The sequence below is a fragment of the Dunckerocampus dactyliophorus genome, chromosome 13 (genome assembly GCF_027744805.1).
Source record: "Dunckerocampus dactyliophorus isolate RoL2022-P2 chromosome 13, RoL_Ddac_1.1, whole genome shotgun sequence".
Lineage (NCBI taxonomy): Eukaryota > Metazoa > Chordata > Actinopteri > Syngnathiformes > Syngnathidae > Dunckerocampus > Dunckerocampus dactyliophorus.
In genome coordinates, this window is record NC_072831.1 from 15,966,581 (window position 1) to 15,984,389 (window position 17,809).

The 17,809-nt window shown below is 41.1% G+C and overlaps 1 protein-coding gene across 13 annotated transcripts in view; it reads right to left on the minus strand.

Annotated features, from left to right (window-relative positions):
- dlgap2a (discs, large (Drosophila) homolog-associated protein 2a) overlaps window positions 1–17,809 on the minus strand; it is a 231,235-nt gene that overhangs the window by 42,284 nt on the left and 171,142 nt on the right. For 9 of the 13 annotated variants that reach the window (XM_054796869.1, XM_054796868.1, XM_054796871.1 and 6 more), the window contains 3 exons: window positions 6,634–6,702; window positions 3,926–4,079; window positions 2,510–2,726 (listed from right to left, as the gene is read on the minus strand). In XM_054796869.1, the coding sequence (XP_054652844.1) occupies window positions 2,510–2,726; window positions 3,926–4,079; window positions 6,634–6,702 (440 nt within the window). The remainder of the gene's footprint in view (window positions 1–2,509; window positions 2,727–3,925; window positions 4,080–6,633; window positions 6,703–17,809) is intronic. The other 4 variants (XM_054796877.1, XM_054796873.1, XM_054796867.1 and 1 more) reach the window with 3 other exon arrangements.

A 17,809-nucleotide genomic window follows, 5' to 3' on the forward strand; every position in this document is an offset into this window, starting at 1 on the left:
ACTTTCCACATACATTGACTGTGGACGTGCAAGAATGTTTGGGTCCATAGAGAGCTGCTTTGGCAGTTTTTGTCGTGACTCTTTCTTTTTCTCCTTCTCTTCTGGACAATTGACGGCTGCATCTGCAGTGCTTTGACGCACCAACACCTTGCTTCTAGCCTGAGTCCCCACAGAAACTTTAGAGACTTGTTTTGTTTTCCCCTTAGCTCCTCCAGTGCTTACATCCGTCCCAGAGGTCCCAAAACCTTCAGCACCCACTCCAGCCCCAACGCCTGGCGTCGTCCCTGTCCCAGCACTTGGTGTTGCCCCAACCCCAACCCCTCCGTCCAATCCTATCCCTGCTGATATGTTACAACTTTGGGGAGACCATGTGTTGTAATGCTTTGTGAAGGTGTTGAAATTACTGTTGAAAGCACGGAGCTCTTTACAGAGGTCTCTTCTGAGTTCAGCCAGCTCTCGGCGCATGGCAGATACCTCCTCCTTCCATTGCATGCTAATAGCTGCAGCCAATGTTGCTGACTCTTTAATACTGGCCTGAATGGCTTTTGGTGAAGGCCTTTCTGATGTAGTAGGTATGGGGGATCTGAAGAGGCTAGGAGAGACTGGCGGTCCAGACAGAGGTTTGGCTGTAGCCACCATGTTATCTTGGTGGTAAGACCTGTCTCTTCTGATGGGGCAGCCTAGATCATCATGAGCCAAAGGGGATTTGTCTGCTGTGAAATCCTCATGTGCCCTGGCTTGCTTGAGTAAACAAGAGTCTTCCTGCACATAATTTCTGTCTGGAAGACAAATGTAAATATGTATTTGTAATATGGCCACAGGTGTGAGCAGCTGGAGAGAATGTGCTTTTTTATTGCCACAGAGCAGTAACATAAAGTCATGCACTAATTGCCATGAGTCAAAATAAGATAATAACATAAATCTACAATGTGATCGTTGTTATTGCTATTTCCACAATTTGCTCACTGAATAAATTGTGTGTATGCTTAATATTTTTATTCATTCGGTAATACCATGATACTTTACTACAGTATTTCCTGCATAATGTTGATAAAGCACTCCCATTTTGACTCATTTATGTTGATGGGTTACACTGCCTTCTCAAAGTATGTATATATACAAAATAATTTGTAGCATGCATTCTTAACATCTTTTCAATGCACAAAGGAGAACCTCCTAACCTCTAGAATACAAACAAAAATCTTCATAATATATAAGATGTTAAAAAAAACTTGCATGCTCTTCTGCTGTCACCTAAGAAGCAGAAATATGTACTTTGTGCAATGAAAAGAGGCAAGGATGAGCAAAGCTTCCAAACCTTTTCTCACCAATCAGGATGTACAGTATAGTATGAACCCTATTGAAAATGTTGTGTCCAGTTTGACCGAAACATTCCAAGCTCTGATTGCCTCATGTCCAAAATGAATAAATCCATCAAATGCCAAGTCCTGTCTTATGAAAGATAAATTTAGTTTACTCGGATCGGTTTACTGAGAAAGCAGTGTAAGCAAACACCAGTAGTATTGATAGTATTGATAAGCACATCTCCAGATGGACACACCTCTAACCCTCCCTACTTTAGTCCCACAGTTGTGTGACAAGCGGCAGAATCCATTTAGACTTCTTTTGTGGACATGTGTTTTCTTCTTTTCTTCCCCCAGTCTTCATCGTTCATTCATTCGTGCTTGGACAAATCTTTTCCCCTGAGAAGCCATTAATCTAGGGAAGTCATGAAACCACCAGCAGCTTTCAATTTATAATCACGCCTTAGTACCAGAAATAAATGGATGTGTCACCTGAGAAGGTTTAGATTTAACAAACGTAACAATGTCTTTGATGGGTGATTAAACATTGTGAGCTTTCAAAAATGTTTACATTCAGTGCCAACTGTTATTTATCCATATTGCATCATCATGTGATCTGGTAGCGGGTAAACAATGGATTTGCATTTTGACAAAATACCGATAACACCCTAAGAGCAAAGAAATCTCCCAGTGCATCCTGTGACATTTAGAGATTTGCAGCACATTGTAAACTAAGTTTACAAGTAGAGAACTTATACGACACTTTCACCATTCCTTTGCCCAATTTATAGTAAATCAGTGCATACACCTTGCAGCATAATAGAGAAAGTCAGACATTAGATGTGATGCAGACAGCCATTGACAATCTGGCCTGATTTTTCATTCTTGAGATTTTCAATAGGGTTCATAACTTTACTCTCTGATGCATCCAATGGACGAGCAGATGAGGCACCGCATCCAAAATAAAGAAAGATGAACTTGCACAGGTCAAAGGTGGTAGGTATGACAACCCTACATCCATCAAAAATAATGAAAACACATAAGTCATGCAAGGATTATGAGACACCTGACAGTATGACCATTTTATGCTATCTTATCTTAAATTCCAGCCATTACCGCATGTTCATAGCAAATAAAATGATAATCTGCTGTTCCGTCAGCACACACGAATCTACTGGATGAAGAGAATGTACACTTTCATTTACCTGTGGTCGATCTGATGGTGGAGGTGACTGTGGAGGCCATGGGTGGGATGCATTCATCATCTTGAGAGTAGCCGGCTTGGATGGCTCGCAGGTAACTGTGGCTCCGGGTTCGGAAGCAGCCGGGTAAATCCAGTGCATCCATGGCCTGGGATTCTACCTCGCTGAACACCGACTCACATACCGATTCAAACTGGCCATTTATTTCTGTTTCACTCACCTGGCAGGAAAAAGAAACTTGAGAAAAAAGAAACTAGAAAGGCACTTCGTAGCTAAAGCCACCTTGACAATTACACAAATTTTGTCCCCGCAGTGGTACGCAATTATGCGTGCTCATGAGTAAATTCGCCATAAACACGTTTGACACATATTTAAACTGTGCTGGGCTGCGTGCCACTCGCGTGATCTAGTCATTAAAGCAGCCCAAACTATTCGCAAACAATACGGACAGCACATATCAAAGCGTGTCTCATTGTCATGAATGGGTTAACTTTTCCACCACCTCTTGGAACAAGTCGGGGGGGAAGTCATTTCTGTAGCCTCTTGGATCTTCCTTGTGACGTTCTGTTCATAACTGATCATAACGCCCAAAGTGATGTCATGCATTCACCCACACTGTCCGTGCTTACCTTTTTCTAGTATGCTTTCTTCCTGTCCTTTCTGCATTCGCTCCTGGTCTTCGGCAAGTAGTAATAGTTCTGCAGCTGCGAGATAATATAGATACCTTTTCAATTCTGCAATGAGAGCTTCTTCTCTGGAGTTCAACATCTTACAGGTCCCTTGTAAGTAGAGACGTTAATGAAGCTAGGAGTGATGCCTGCTATAGCGTGGCGTCAAAGTGGGACCAAATAATACCATGACTGCTTCACAGATGCGGGAAGTGGTGGTGACAACGCACATCCAAGCGGGAACAATGTGCGTGCCAATGCACACCATTTTCGGACATGAATTGCGTGCCTCATGATTAAGTTATGGGTAAACGGAACGCAAACAGTTTGCAAACTGGTCTTCACGCTTTTCAGGCGTACCGTTTAAAAGACATGCATTGCCACGGCGAATTGCGGGACAATGCGGAGGCAAAATTTGTTTAGTGTCAAGGTGGCATAAAAAAACAAACCAATAACTGTATTCACATTGTTACTTGTATAAAAGTTTAAGTGTATTCTTAAAGAAAGCCATGAAAAAGCACACCTTCTTCACACCACCATGTCATGTACCACAAATGGGAACTACAGTTGAGAGATGCTGTCTCAGTGATTTGTGTACATGCACCAACGCTCCACAAAGAAATTCGATAGTGTGTGCTGAATAGAGTGGTAACTAACCAACAGACCCCCCCTCACATGAGTTAAATTGCTTGCAGAGAAAAAAAAAATCACAAGTCACAAGGAGACATATAAAGCAAGTTTTCCAACTCACCTGGCTCACCTGGCTAACACAGCTTGCCTGACTGAGGGTGCTCACTGCCCGCATGTAGCTTTGATTCCTGGAGCGAAACTTGGGAGAGTTGTAGTTTGCAGTGGGGTCCAGGGCAATGCTTGGGTGCATGGCTGTTTGCAAGTGGTAACTCTGACTGAACACACAGAAAGACACCGAGAGAAGTAAGCCAAGAGTGGCACTTTTACGCAATTAAATATAATTTAATAACAACAACTTATACTTGATGACTTGTGGCTACAACTGCGGGCTGTGAAAGACACTGGGCTTCCCCTGGACAACCTGAACTTGAGAGAAACACAATTTATGACCTTTCTTCCTCCATGAAGAGACCCACCCTCTGCAGCAGTGTCCTTAAAAAGGTGATTGGATTTATGTTGTGCTGAAACATCAAATCAATGTGTGCAAATGAGAGAAATGCAAATCAGGAGCTAGTTAGCGAGCACACACTTCAGGGAGCACCCCCGTTATCCACCGCATCAATTAAATGTGCCAACCAAGCAGAGGAGAGGAGATGTTCAGTGCACTCTGCCAAGAAAGGAATATGCCGAATGAATGTAAAGACAAAGAGAGAGAAAGCCTCAGTAAATAAACTGCCAAGTGAGTCACAGTAGAAATACAAATATTTCTCTCTGCTGGATCTCTTTCTAATAGCAGGTAAGGATGAGTTAGAACCCTTCAACGGCGATAAATGTTTGGCAGTAAATGAAATGCCAGTGTGATTAAAAAGAAGACTCTCAATACATCATGTTGTCGAATGGCCTTGCTCCATGTTTGTAAAGTCTTTCAATGAAAGTTCAAACATTCAGATGATCAGATCTGAATGAAGTAAAAAGCTGAATACTTGAAGGTAAAATTATCACAATATTAAATCACACTGTGCTGTTTTTACTTCGAATCAATATTATTCTTTATATTGCGTCACTGTAAAGCAAAACGGTTACGGTGGAACCTCTGAAGACCCTCAGGTTGGAAATCTAAAGTCACACAAAGAAGTCACTACGCTTTTGTCCAGCATACAGGTTGGGTGTTTTCATGTCATTAGACAGTGAGTACCATCTTTTACACTTGTGCAATGGTTAATAATACTAAATTGTTACTTAACAAAATTTCAGAGATCCGAGACCACCAGAGAATGGCAAAAATCCACAAGTAATTGATACGCCCCTTTTTAAAATTTCAATTTTTGAGTCACGGCTCACTCCCCAGACACCTCCAAACTCTCCTGCTAGCTTGATATTGACGTTTTCCTCCGAGTTCAGACCAACCCAAAAAGAGTGACTTTTGCGGAATCTTGGTTAGCATACACAGTTCGCTCAGTTCGCATATATTTTCCAGTTAGCATCTTGTCCTGTTATTAATGCACTGCGAGAGTCCAACAGTCTTCGTAACGTATTTTTTTATCCTAAAACGTCCTTGTTAGTGGCCTATTAGCATGTTAACAAATGGAAACCGACATTGTACCCCAGCTGCACCCATGATGTCATCAGTGGTTGATTCTGTAGCTCTTTGCTAACTAATATCGTAATGCTCTCTGCTTTTCTTACTGATCACGGGCTGCAAAATAACCCACAATGGAGCCAAACAAAGTTGCAAGTGCCAGCATTTTCATAAAAAAGGTGAGAAACACCGTTAAATTCAAGAAATAGCTCGAAACACAAAGTCGTCAGTGTCGATCTCTCTTCTCCCTTGCTGCTCGTCATTGCGTATTTGACATCAATCAAGTCTTCAATCAAGGTAAAGGTTATGTTAAATGTCACTCTATTCCTTTCATTCATCATTTATATATATTTTTATGCATTTTGAATTGTTTTCCCACATGTAAAACTATAATTCTATAACTATAAAAAGTGTTTTGTGTTAATATTTTTGGGTGTCCGGAATGGGTTAATTGGATTTTCATAATTTCTTATAGGAAAAAGTCATTCAGTTTGAGATGGACCTTGTGTAATGAATTAATGAAGCTAACCAAGGTTCCACTGTATTCACTGTATTAGATTCAGCAGAACCCTCTCCGTCTTTCTTAAATATGCCTCACACACTTAGTGTAAAGTGTTTGGACACCGACCACTAATGATAATCTAAAATGATCGATGAACAGATGAAATTGGAGTCATGGTGTAGACGTTTCACTTTTGCGTCTCCCAGCAACTATAGTGCGTTCACTGACTGCCAAAAAAGTGCGAAATCTCAGCACTTGACGAAAAAACTTTATCAGTACAGCAAAAAGACAAATATGTAAAAATTGTGGACTTTTTAAACAGGGGTACATGTATGCTGTACATTTGACCCGTTTTATTTTCCATTTATAAAATATTACCGACAGGGTGAATGACATGCATTTTCTGCAGAAAAAACAGCATATTTTTGGAGAAAAATACATGTCTTTTCGGACCAAAAATCCGTGAATGCTAAATTGCGAATGCGCAGGGATTCACTGTATTTTGATTCTCATTGCTTTGTCTGGGAAAATAATTTCAGAGGCTGACCAGCATCCTGTAACTAACTGTGTTTGACCTTAGAGGTTCCACTGTAGTTTGTGACCTATTTGTGTCTGCTATATGAGCAAGTCGCCATTGACCTCCATATTGAAAATATCAGCAATGGTGGTAAGCCAGCCACCTCCCACACCTGACCACTGCAGCTGGCAGCAACAGAGAGGTAAAGGGAGGCACTGATCGTGTATTCACCTTAAGTCTGCGGCAAAATTGGTGATGTAGTTACGCATGTCACTGTTGATTTTATCCAGGCGATAAGAGCTGTGGGCAGAGAGGAAAACACAGTTACTAGGTCCCACAAGTGGGAGTTGGATGGAGGTGACTTCGCCAGCCATTAGTCCACTGGAACTTGCTTTGTATGGCAATTGTGGTGGGCTCAATGTTTGCTTGGGAGTTTTCACCACCAAAGTGCTGCAAACATTAGGGTGACAGAACATGACCAGCATGGTCTCTGTGTGATGATAAAAGAGGGACAATGCTGCCGTAACATTTAATTGGTTTGCCTTTGTCAGGGAATATGTAGACACACACGCAAGCACACACACACACACACACACACACACACAGGAAATGTAATCAGTGTGGTCTCGCAACAGGTGCATACATACACACGCAGACTGACAAGCCCAAACACACAGATACAAACCCACAAACGAACACTGCATTTCCATGTGTGGCCAATTAAAGTCACGCAAACATTAATTGAGCCAAATGAAAATGGAAAAAAAACCTACCTAAACTACTTCTGAGCAAAGAAACCCAAGCGTGCCAGTGACCAGATTAGATGGAAGAGCATGGATTTAGACAGATTATAAAACGTACTTTTTTCATCTCTGTGATTTGACATTTATTACAATCAAATGAGTGAATGGAGGCTGCTTCCTGTGTCTCAAGGCCCTTAATTAGAACAATACAAAATTCCTCTTATGGTTCTGCAAGTGTTTACATTGCTATTAGCCAATCAGAGTTATGCGATCTAAAGCTTGAAAACTGTCCATCCATCCATCTTCTTCTGCTTATCCGAGGTTGGGTCGCAGAGGCAGCAGCCTAAGCAGGGAAGCCCAGACTTCCCTCTCCTTCGTCCCGCTCCTGGCGGATCCCGAAGTGTTCCCAGGCCAGTTGAGGGACATAGTTTCTCCAACTTGTCCTGGGTCTTCCCTGAGGCCTCCTACGTGCTGTGAATGGGTGACCGCACCAGGGGCGTGAAAGCCCCGGACAACTGACAGGAGCTCCTAGGATCATTGGGACACGCAAACTCCTCCACCACAACAAGGTGGCTCAGGAAGGAGAATTTATAATTGTCCTACTGTCAAAAGTGACTATGCCCCAACTGTTCAGCAAACTTTTATTATATCTTCTCAATACTAAAGAAATGAAACTTGCATATAATGTAGGCTGAATCCCAATTCTACCCCTTGGCCCTTCTCCTTCCTCTTCTGAACTTCATCAACAAAGGCATAAACCTTATCAAGCATCATTTCAAGGTTTAAAAACCTCCCTGTTTTTCGTTGATGTTCTCGCTCAGTTTGTTTTTTAAAACATTTCTGAATGGCATTACGTTGCATTAAACTTTTTCATACTGAGACTGTAGCTTTTGAATGGTACTAGAGTACTGTATTGTGTAGCAGAGAGGTGACTTCAATTGGCTTAGCATCTCCTGCAGGGATGACACATATGCATGATTGATGGGCTACAACTACTAACTCATGGTAAATACAATAATAATAGCAATAGTAGTATAGTAATAGTGTGCTAAAGATAAATACAGAGTGATTTTAAAAAAATAGATGGGACAACATTAGATTCCAAAAGTTGAATGATTTGCTAGCTAATATAAAACGGCAATGTCACTGTACACTCTGGCGCGGTGATCACCATCTCCCATGGCCAGGCGGGGTGCATCCGAGCAGCCTCCGCGCTGCCACGGCACTCGGGAGAACCAAAGTATAGAGCGGGGCCATGGCTGAGAAAGGGCGTGCTTCAGTCGGACACAGACATGGCACTCTCTCGGCCAGCTCAGTAATGTAGTTTCCCCTTGCGAGCGAGTGATTTTAAAATACAACTTTACAGCCAATTAACAGGCTAATGTGGTCGCTATCTAATCATTTCTGAAATGCAGTAGATTGCAGTGAAGTTAGATATTGGTGTTAGCCGGCTAGCTATAACTAGTAAAAACCAACAATTCAAACATGGCGAATATTTACGAGGAGTAACAAATGATTGAATATATAACAAAATATGATTGACTTTACTGTCAGATTCAATAATTATGTGTAATTACTTACATTTATATGCTTCTTTTGGTCTCTGTGCTTCCGTCTTCTCTAAGGGTGTTGTAGCTCCGCCTACTCCTTCAGTTGAAGTCAGTTCCCCAACCACACTAGGTTTCGAGGCCTGTACACCCCTTAGCATTTACCCCTTACCCTTCGTTTTAAAGAGAATTGGGTCACCACTTGATTCTTGTGAACGTGCAAAACTTAGGGGTAAGAGGTAAGATGCTCACTCCATTAACCTTCTGCTTCCTCAGCAAGGCACTTACTTACCTTGGAGGTGTGTTTGGGCTCGTTTGACTTATTGGATAACTGCCATGTGGTGGGGGAGGAGGTAATTCCATCCATCCATTGTCTATGCTGCTTATCCTCACTAGGGTCGCGGGTATGCTGGAGCCTATCCCAGCTGACTTCGGGCAAGAGGCTCCAGTGGGGTACACCCTGGACTGGTTGCCAGCCAATCGCAGGACACATATAGACAAACAATCATTCACATTCACATTCATACCTATGGACAATTTAGAGTTGCCAATTAACCTAACATGCATGTTTTTGATAAGTGGGAGGAAACCGGACTACCTGGAGAAAACCCGTGCATGCACGGGGAGAACATGCCAACTCCACACAGAGATGCCCAATGTTGATTCGAAGCTAGATCTTCCCGATGTCCAACATGCTAACCACTAGGCCACTGTGAAGCCTCTTAATCCCATAATCGTGAAGGTTGCCAAGACTGATCAATGCCTGCTTCCTTCAGGCCAGCTAATACGCAGCGGCAATGTGTCTGACCACGACTATGCAGACAACACTCAGATCTAAGTGTCAGTGACGGCAGGTGAACAGGGTCCTGTAGATGTACTTTGTCACTGCATCAAACAGATGAGTGTATGGATGCAGAACAACTTTCTTCAGCTAAACTCGGACAAAACTGAAATCATTGTTTGCTGCCCACAGAAACAAAGAGAAACTCTCTAAAACCAGTCATAGGGTTAGAAATCCATGGGTAATAATGAACTCAGATCTGAACTTTAACAGCCATATTTAATCAATAACATCAGCAGCTTTTTACCACCTAAAAAGCATTGCCAAAATCAAGCAAATAGTGTCAAAGCCAGATTTAAAGAGACTAATCTATGGCGTTGTCTCCAGCAGGCTAGACTACTGTAACGGCCTTCTCACCGGGCTCTCTAAACGAGCTGTAAAACAGCTGCAGTACATCCAGAATGCTGATGCTCCAGTCCTAACTAGAACCAGGTAATATGACAATATTAGTCCAGTACTCATGTCTCTGCACTGGCTTCCTGTCGCTCGGAGAATAGACTTTAAAATAGCTCTGCTTGTGTAAATCTTTTCAGGTCTTGTGCCAGAGTACATCTCCGACATGTTAGAGCGACATGGACCATGTTGGTCACTGAGAAGCCTCCTGTGGGTGCCCAGAGTCAAGACTTAACACGGTGAGGCTGCGTTTCAGTTTTATGCTGCAAAAATCTGGAACAGTCTTCCAGAAGATGTGCAACAATCCTCAACTTTGGCAATGTTCAATCCAGGCTAAAAACGCTTCTATTCAACTGTGCATACGACAACTGAAAGTATTTTATCTGCACTCTTTAATTTTAATTCATTTACATTTTTTTTTAAATAATCTGAATAAAAAAAATAAAATAATCTGTATAAAAAAATTACACCTATACCTTTACAATTATAATAATGCTCAGTTTTGACTGACATTGCCACAGACGTATTCATTTGACAATATGTGTATTGTTTTAAGACTGTCCATCTTTCTAAATGATCATTGGAAAGAAACATTAAAAAGAAGAAGAGAATAAAGATACTTGCATCCTGATTTTATAGCAAAGTCAGAATCTTATGTGAAAAAACATCAATCAAGTGGTAATATTACATCATCACGTATACCTGAGAATCTTGTTATACTTCAGTAAACAATGACAAACAATGAATGTCGTCAATGTTCTGGCACATCAACACCATCATCAGTATGATGTGATTGTTTCTGTTCCTGAATGAATTAATACGCACACACATTGAAATGTTTTGTTGGGTTTGTTCTATCATAATATCGGAAGTGCTTTTAACAAGCATTCAATGATGTTACCGCAATAACTCTTTATATGATGGGTACTGGGAGAGACAACAGCTGCTTGCTTCATACTGTTGGGTTTCAAGGGTCCCTGACATGATTCATCAACTTTGATTGAATGTATTAAATATTGTTTGTAATTGTGTTCTACATTGTCCGATTTGTTGAAAGTTATAGTTCATGGCACCAGCCATGACGAACTACTTCTCACAGCTCAGCCTCATTTCCGGGTGTGACCTAATCAGGGTAAAACCGCTTAGCTACACAAGAGACACAGAGGATGTTTACAGTAATTATAGAGAAGATTTGAGCGAAGTCAATAGTTTCAGGAGGAAGAAACATTTTGAGCTGAAATGGAGAACTTGCACAACAGGGACTTCCGTCTTAAGACATGGAGATGGAGATTGGTCGCTTTCAAAACACAGAACGGTAGGTTACTTTGGAGTTGCTTATTCTTAAATAATTGTTTCAAATCGGCTTATTAATGTGCATAAAGGGGTTTTTAATGACCTGTTTTAATGTACATGTGGCCTCACGTCAACAATGAACAATCGTCATCATTGCCCCCCACCCCCGAAATTGAAGATGTTGCCGTCAGAAGATGTTTATATAACATGTATAATGTTTTGCAGGCTTGTCGCTATCGTGGAATAGTGTTTAGAAGACATTATGTAACGGAGACATGACTTACTCCCTTCTGTGCCAGCTTTGGCGCAGTGGTCGTTCTTTGTTGTTTTGATGTTTTTTCTTGTGTACCGGCAGAATAGTATCCTTATTCAAAATACGTTTATGCCGTACTTTCAATCCAAATGCTTCTTGTAAAGGTTTTCCTTCGATGCAGTTGTCAGTGAAATGATCACTGCAAAGGGCAGAACTCGATGTGGGCGTCCATCTGTCTCTCATTCTCTGCACTTGCTTCATCCATTGTTGTCTTAAACCTTCCTCTTTTGGAAAAGAAAACAAACTTACAGTATCACTCGGATAGTGTGAACATCCAGAAGCAACATAACGTTTTGGCATTTTGGCTACTTTTGATGAAAAATACACTGAACCAAGTCGATGATCTACCTCTGAGAAGCTTTGTTTACTCTGCTTCAGCTGAGCGGTGTTAGCCTCATTACATCACATACGGAAATGATGCTGAGCTGCAAGTACTAGTTTGTCATGACTGGTGCCATGAACTACAAATGTCATTTTTGCGAATTTAGCTTTCAAGAAATCAAACAACGTAGAACATAATTACAAACAATATACATTTAAGCAAAGTTGATGAATCATGTCAGGGACCCTTTAAATTTGTATAACGATTATGACTTAAATGACTATATTCTCATAATATTACAAATTTTATCCTCAAAATTGGAGTTCATGCTGGCAGCGGTGCGCGTCAGGGCCAGCAAGGTGTTCTCTGCTGGCCTAAACACTATCATAAGCACAGACATAAATTTACATCTTAAATTCTAGTATTTGTTCCATGAAATTAGATTAATTTATTCCAATTGTCAATTGTTTTCATTTAGTAGCGTGTCTCTTAGCTGTATGTTACAGTTTTTTGTCCAATCAGATTTCAGCTTCTTTGTGTTCAGTTCAGTTTCTGTTCATTTTCAACATGCATACAATATTACATAGGAATACAACAGTTCCACAATACAACATGTCTGGAAAGGAGAAGGGAAAAGCAGAGCCTATTTAATCATACTCGTTTTTCATAACACTGCTATTACTATTTTAATTTATTTTATTTTTCTCTGCTTTTCTCACTTCCTGAGAGAGAAAGACAGATACTTTATTATTCTCCACACATAAAAAAATACATACATACGTAAATACATAATAGTACTATTACATAATAATACACTATTTATTAGGGCTGAGCCAGATACTCATTTTAGGCGAGTATCCGTTACGGACAATGCATTTTTGCCGAATACGAGCATGAAACGAGTACAGCTTGTCATTATTAAGTTACTTGGTAAACTTGTTTTGTAAAGTACGCGGTGCTTTTGCTAAGACAGAGCTGTAAACGGCTCGTGTTGGGTTGGTCACTGCCTGTGTTTTTATTTTTTCCCCCCATCTGCTTCGAATTTGGCTGGCAATATAAAGTCAGTTGGAAAACTTTGCTCGTAGTACTGAAAGCTGTGCTTTTGAGAAAAATACAGTGAACAAGGCTGACAGTTTATTTCCCTGTTTGCCATCACTGGATGTTTGAATGAATCACCAACTTGACAATGATCATAAAAAATAATTAAATAATAAATATCACTTACACACATACACAGTACACATATAGATATAAGCAATAATAATAAGCAATAAATATAGCAACTTCTGATCAATCCATGTCAAGTTCAGACTTAAAAGAATGTACAGATTTAAGTCCCACCCATTTCTGGTCAAACCATGCCCACTTCTGGTTTATTCCCCGCCCACTCTGAGTACAGATATGGATATGGATAATTTAGATGGGTGAACAGATACAGATAGTGGTGTACTTGCTCATCCCTACTATTTATACAAAGCTAGTGACATCGGGCCCCCGAATAAAAAAACAGGACGAAGCAAAAGCACCTGCCACCTTCACAGGCAAACACAACCTGACCCACCCCAGCACCCAAATGTACATGTTAAGACACTCAATGCCTCAGCACACCTCGCACAATCTAGTAACAGATCAACAGATATGACGGTTGTATTAGACCTGGCTCTATACCAGTCTCTTCATCACATCATGAGACCAGGATGACACCCAACAGCGCAACAACCATCAGTATAGGCTAGGACGACAACGCAAGGCGCCAAGTAGGACGCTTCCAGAGGTTAGGAGCCACTAAGCCCAGAGCTCCACCAGCAGGCTGTTTTGATCCTGGTTGTCCAGCTTGTCTGCCAGAGAACAGCAAGTTGCACAAACAGCAATAAAACACCGAACCACCAAACAGGCACACCCAGAAGCCTCAAGAAAGTTGTGTTGTCATGCTAATCTAATAATCACAAGACCTGGCCAATGTCACACACACACTATAATCAATGGGACTGGTTTTTTTTAGCCAACTAGACGTCGCTTATCTTGGTTTCACAGTGACATCGGCACTTTTCCATCCTCTAATTGGTTGATCAGAGCAAAACTGTCCAACAAGCCAAGTTACACCCACAATGGCTGACTGAGGAGAAGCTGACATCCATGATGAGTAGATGTATTCTACTCAAAAGGTTTTATATTTGTTTCATGTTATTAGATAACTATTGATTGTAAACTGCTCCAGGTGATGTTGTAGTGTAGATGTTTGGAGCTGTATGAACCCTTAATCACGGAGCTGTTCTATTTATGTTTGCTACATGTGGCTGAGCACCAACTTTGAAAGCACCGATGTAACACCGATCGCCGGTGGAACGTTGACTCAAAGTTACAAGCAGTAATGTATGGCGTATCATGGACGATGTATTTGAAGATAAAGAGACTTCTAGTATTGGTGTTGCGGCGATCTGACAGACACTTACTGTGTTGGAAACCGGGTTGGAGACCCTGGCACGACACATGTTATTATTATCTTTCTTTAATCAACAACAATAACGTGTTTCTCTGAGTTTTGTTCTTTTAAATTTCTTTTAAACTGTATAGTCACAAAACAGAGCCAATGACACATGCCGGACAGACACAGAATTTGACCTTCATGTCCGAGAATTAATTATATTTAATTTGGATAATTAAGCAATGAGTAATTGCTTTGCTGGGTAATGACTAGATATGAGTTATTGTCCAAACTGTGGGTACGCCCAGTTAAGGCAATCTATCAAATGGATTGATTGGCTTGTGGGCTGACATTGTTAGCTTGTCTACAGATGATGATTCTCCAGATAAGCGCACCAATGAAAGCTAAATGTGATAGTTGAGTTTGTGAGTCATGGCTCTGATGCTGAAATCTGCCACGTCATTGGCATGTCTTAATGAAGCTCAAAAACATGCAAATGTTCCCCCCTCAAAAAGTCATACTCAATACTTATAAGCTGTCAAAAAAAATGGGAGAGGAGGGGTGTTCATAATCATTCATTAAAAATAATCATGCTCATCTAACTTTCCTTCTTGACTGTTCCATCTAAGTGGTCTGGTGGCTGTGATGTATTTTTTATGAGATGAACAAAGACACGGCCCTGTTAACCCATCAGAGCCACAAAAGAGCTTGAAAGAGAAAAGGATGGAAGGAGGTGACGCAAACTGACAGCATGTTCACATTCACATGCTTTGCTTCAGCTGTCACATTGGAGTTTGACCCCTCTGGAAGCCCCCACAGGGCATCAAATTGTTGCAAGGGCAGAGGAAATCCAGCTCACACCTCTTGAATCTGGATTCCACCCCAACAAGTGCAACCAACCTTTATGTGTAGACTCATGTTATATGTCTTTTCAGAAAACACCGATTCTGGTGTATTTGTCTCCATAATGAATTTTCCTGTGGGAGTGAAAGTAGAACATGTTTTATGCCCTTTTAGCAGTACTGCAAACATCTCCAGCCTGTTGTGGCCATTCTGCTCTTTCTCCTTATGAACTCATAAGCACATCATTTGCTGACATTAGGCAAAGATGACCTTGTGTCTGACCTCAGAGTGTATTGAAAGATACACACACACACACACACACACACACACACACACACACACACACACACACGTATCCTTGCAGCTGCAGCCTGTTATGACTGATAGTCACACACTGACGAACAATAATGATTCCCCCACTCTTAATGTCACGTCCTCATAAGTGAGATGCAGACTCTGCTCACTGAAATGTACTCTGACAGTGTTCATGTTAATCTGACACTGCTTATTTGCACACACACACCCCATTTAGGCAAACTGGTGACCATTTCTAACCTAATGTTTGTCAAATGTCTGCAGGACACCTGGGGAAATGAGCAGAAGAGCTGTGTTTCACGGTAACGTAGGGGTTATTCATAACTGTGGATAATTCAATAACAAACTAGTGGGATTATTGTATCCCACCGTGAGAAACCTTGTCGTGTAGCTAAATGATGGAACCAAAATATTAGAAACTGCTCTCAGTATGATGTAGTGCATTTCTCTTTTGTTGAATAACTATTATTCCATTATGGTATATATGTAGAGTATCATAATCAATTATAAGGTGCTCCGTGGGATACAATGTTGTGACTTATGTTCTCGTATGACCTCCAACGTTTGTTTAGAACGGAGATTCAAACCCAGGTCTTCCCGATCTCCTGACTGTGTGGCCAACATGCTAACCACTCTGCCACCGTGCGGCCAAATGATGATGAATCATGATTCATTAATTTGATTAAATCTGATTAAATTATTTAATAATTTGACAGCTCTAGTGTGCCAACATTTTTAGACCAGTTGCAAGAATTTACATTTTGCACTGTTGGATCTTAAGGAGGTTCTAAGTCGAGCTTCAAAATGCAAAAAGAAAAAAAATGGGAGTGAGACAAAAAAAAATGTAGTAAACAATTTATTGTAAACAATCATTAAACTGAAATAGGCTGTTCATCAGCTGATCAAAAGTTTAAGCCTTTAAAAGCCAAAATCTTGGCAAAAATGTAGATTCACTGTTATTTTCTGTCAGGTATTGACACTGTTATAATCTCTTGATGGTAAAGGTGATGGAAAAAAGCTTCCTTTCTTTGAACGTGATCGAATTGTTGAGCTGCATAAGCAAGGCCTCTCGTTGCACACAATTGCTGCTGAGGTTTTACACAGTAAGACAGTCATTTTAAATTTCTTAAAAGAACCTGAGGGTTATGGAACAAAAAAGCCAAGTGGTAGACCCAAAAAAAATGTCAGGATCCGACTGGCCGTCCGTCAAGACACGGGACGATCCTTGGCCCAAATGAAGGTTGGTACTGGTGCCAAGTGCAGTCCAATAACCCATCAGACGGCATCTGAGAGAGAAAAGTTTTAAAAACAAAAAAAGTCTTCAAAGACTTTGTCTCCTTCAAAACCACAAAATTGCCCGTTTGGACTTTGCACAAGAGCCAAACATGGGACATTGAAAGATAAAAGGGGGAAGGAAGTTTTACTCTTTGATGAGAAAAAATTTTACCTTGACGGTCCTGATGGCCTAACCTTTTAGACCAGGTGTCTCAAACTCAATGTCACCGGAGGCCAGTGGAGGTAGTCTGGGTGAGGCTGGGCCGCATCAAGTATTGGGAGTAGGCCTGGGAATCTCAGGGTACCTCACGATACGATACAATTCACAACACATCCATGTGATAACACCACTGTTAGTTCAGTGTTGGTGTTTACTTGCCCCTATAAGTATGTAAGTAACACTGAACTTGCCCGGATGTTGCGGGCTGCAGTTACACTACTGTTTGATGTCCAGTCGCGGGCCGCAAGATATGATTTGGTGGGCCGCAAATGGCCCGCGGGCCGCGGGTTTGAGACCCCTGTTTTAGACAATTTCGAGTTCTGCGACTCTAAATTGTCCATAGGTATGAATGTGAGTGTGAATGGTTCGTCCGAAGTCAGCTGGGATAGGCTCCAGCATACCCCCGCTACCCTAATGAGAAGCAGTTTAGAAAATGGATGGATGGATGGTCCTGATGACTTGCAATGTTACTGGTATGACAAGGAGATCCCATCTGAGATGTTTTCCATGGTGTTTTGTAGACTTTTGATACAAAAAAAACATTTTCACAACGGCGTCCTTCCTCCTCTGCATCCCGCTGCATTCACACACTTTTAACAATTTAACAGCTCGTGTATTGAGTCTCACCAGATTGAGCAAGGTGATCTCATGTTGTGATTTTGGTTCTACTGTGTGACAACATCGTCTCCTCACTTGCATCTTCACTTCTAAATCCTGACATGTTCTGTTTTACAAACATTTGGATGTTATCCCTCAGTGTCCTGTAAAATATGTGACCCTCTGAATAATCCCCAGTGGGTAGTATATGATGACAAAATGGATTGGAAAGAAGGAGGATTATAATGATGTTTTACTGAAAAAGCATTTGCCTTTTTCA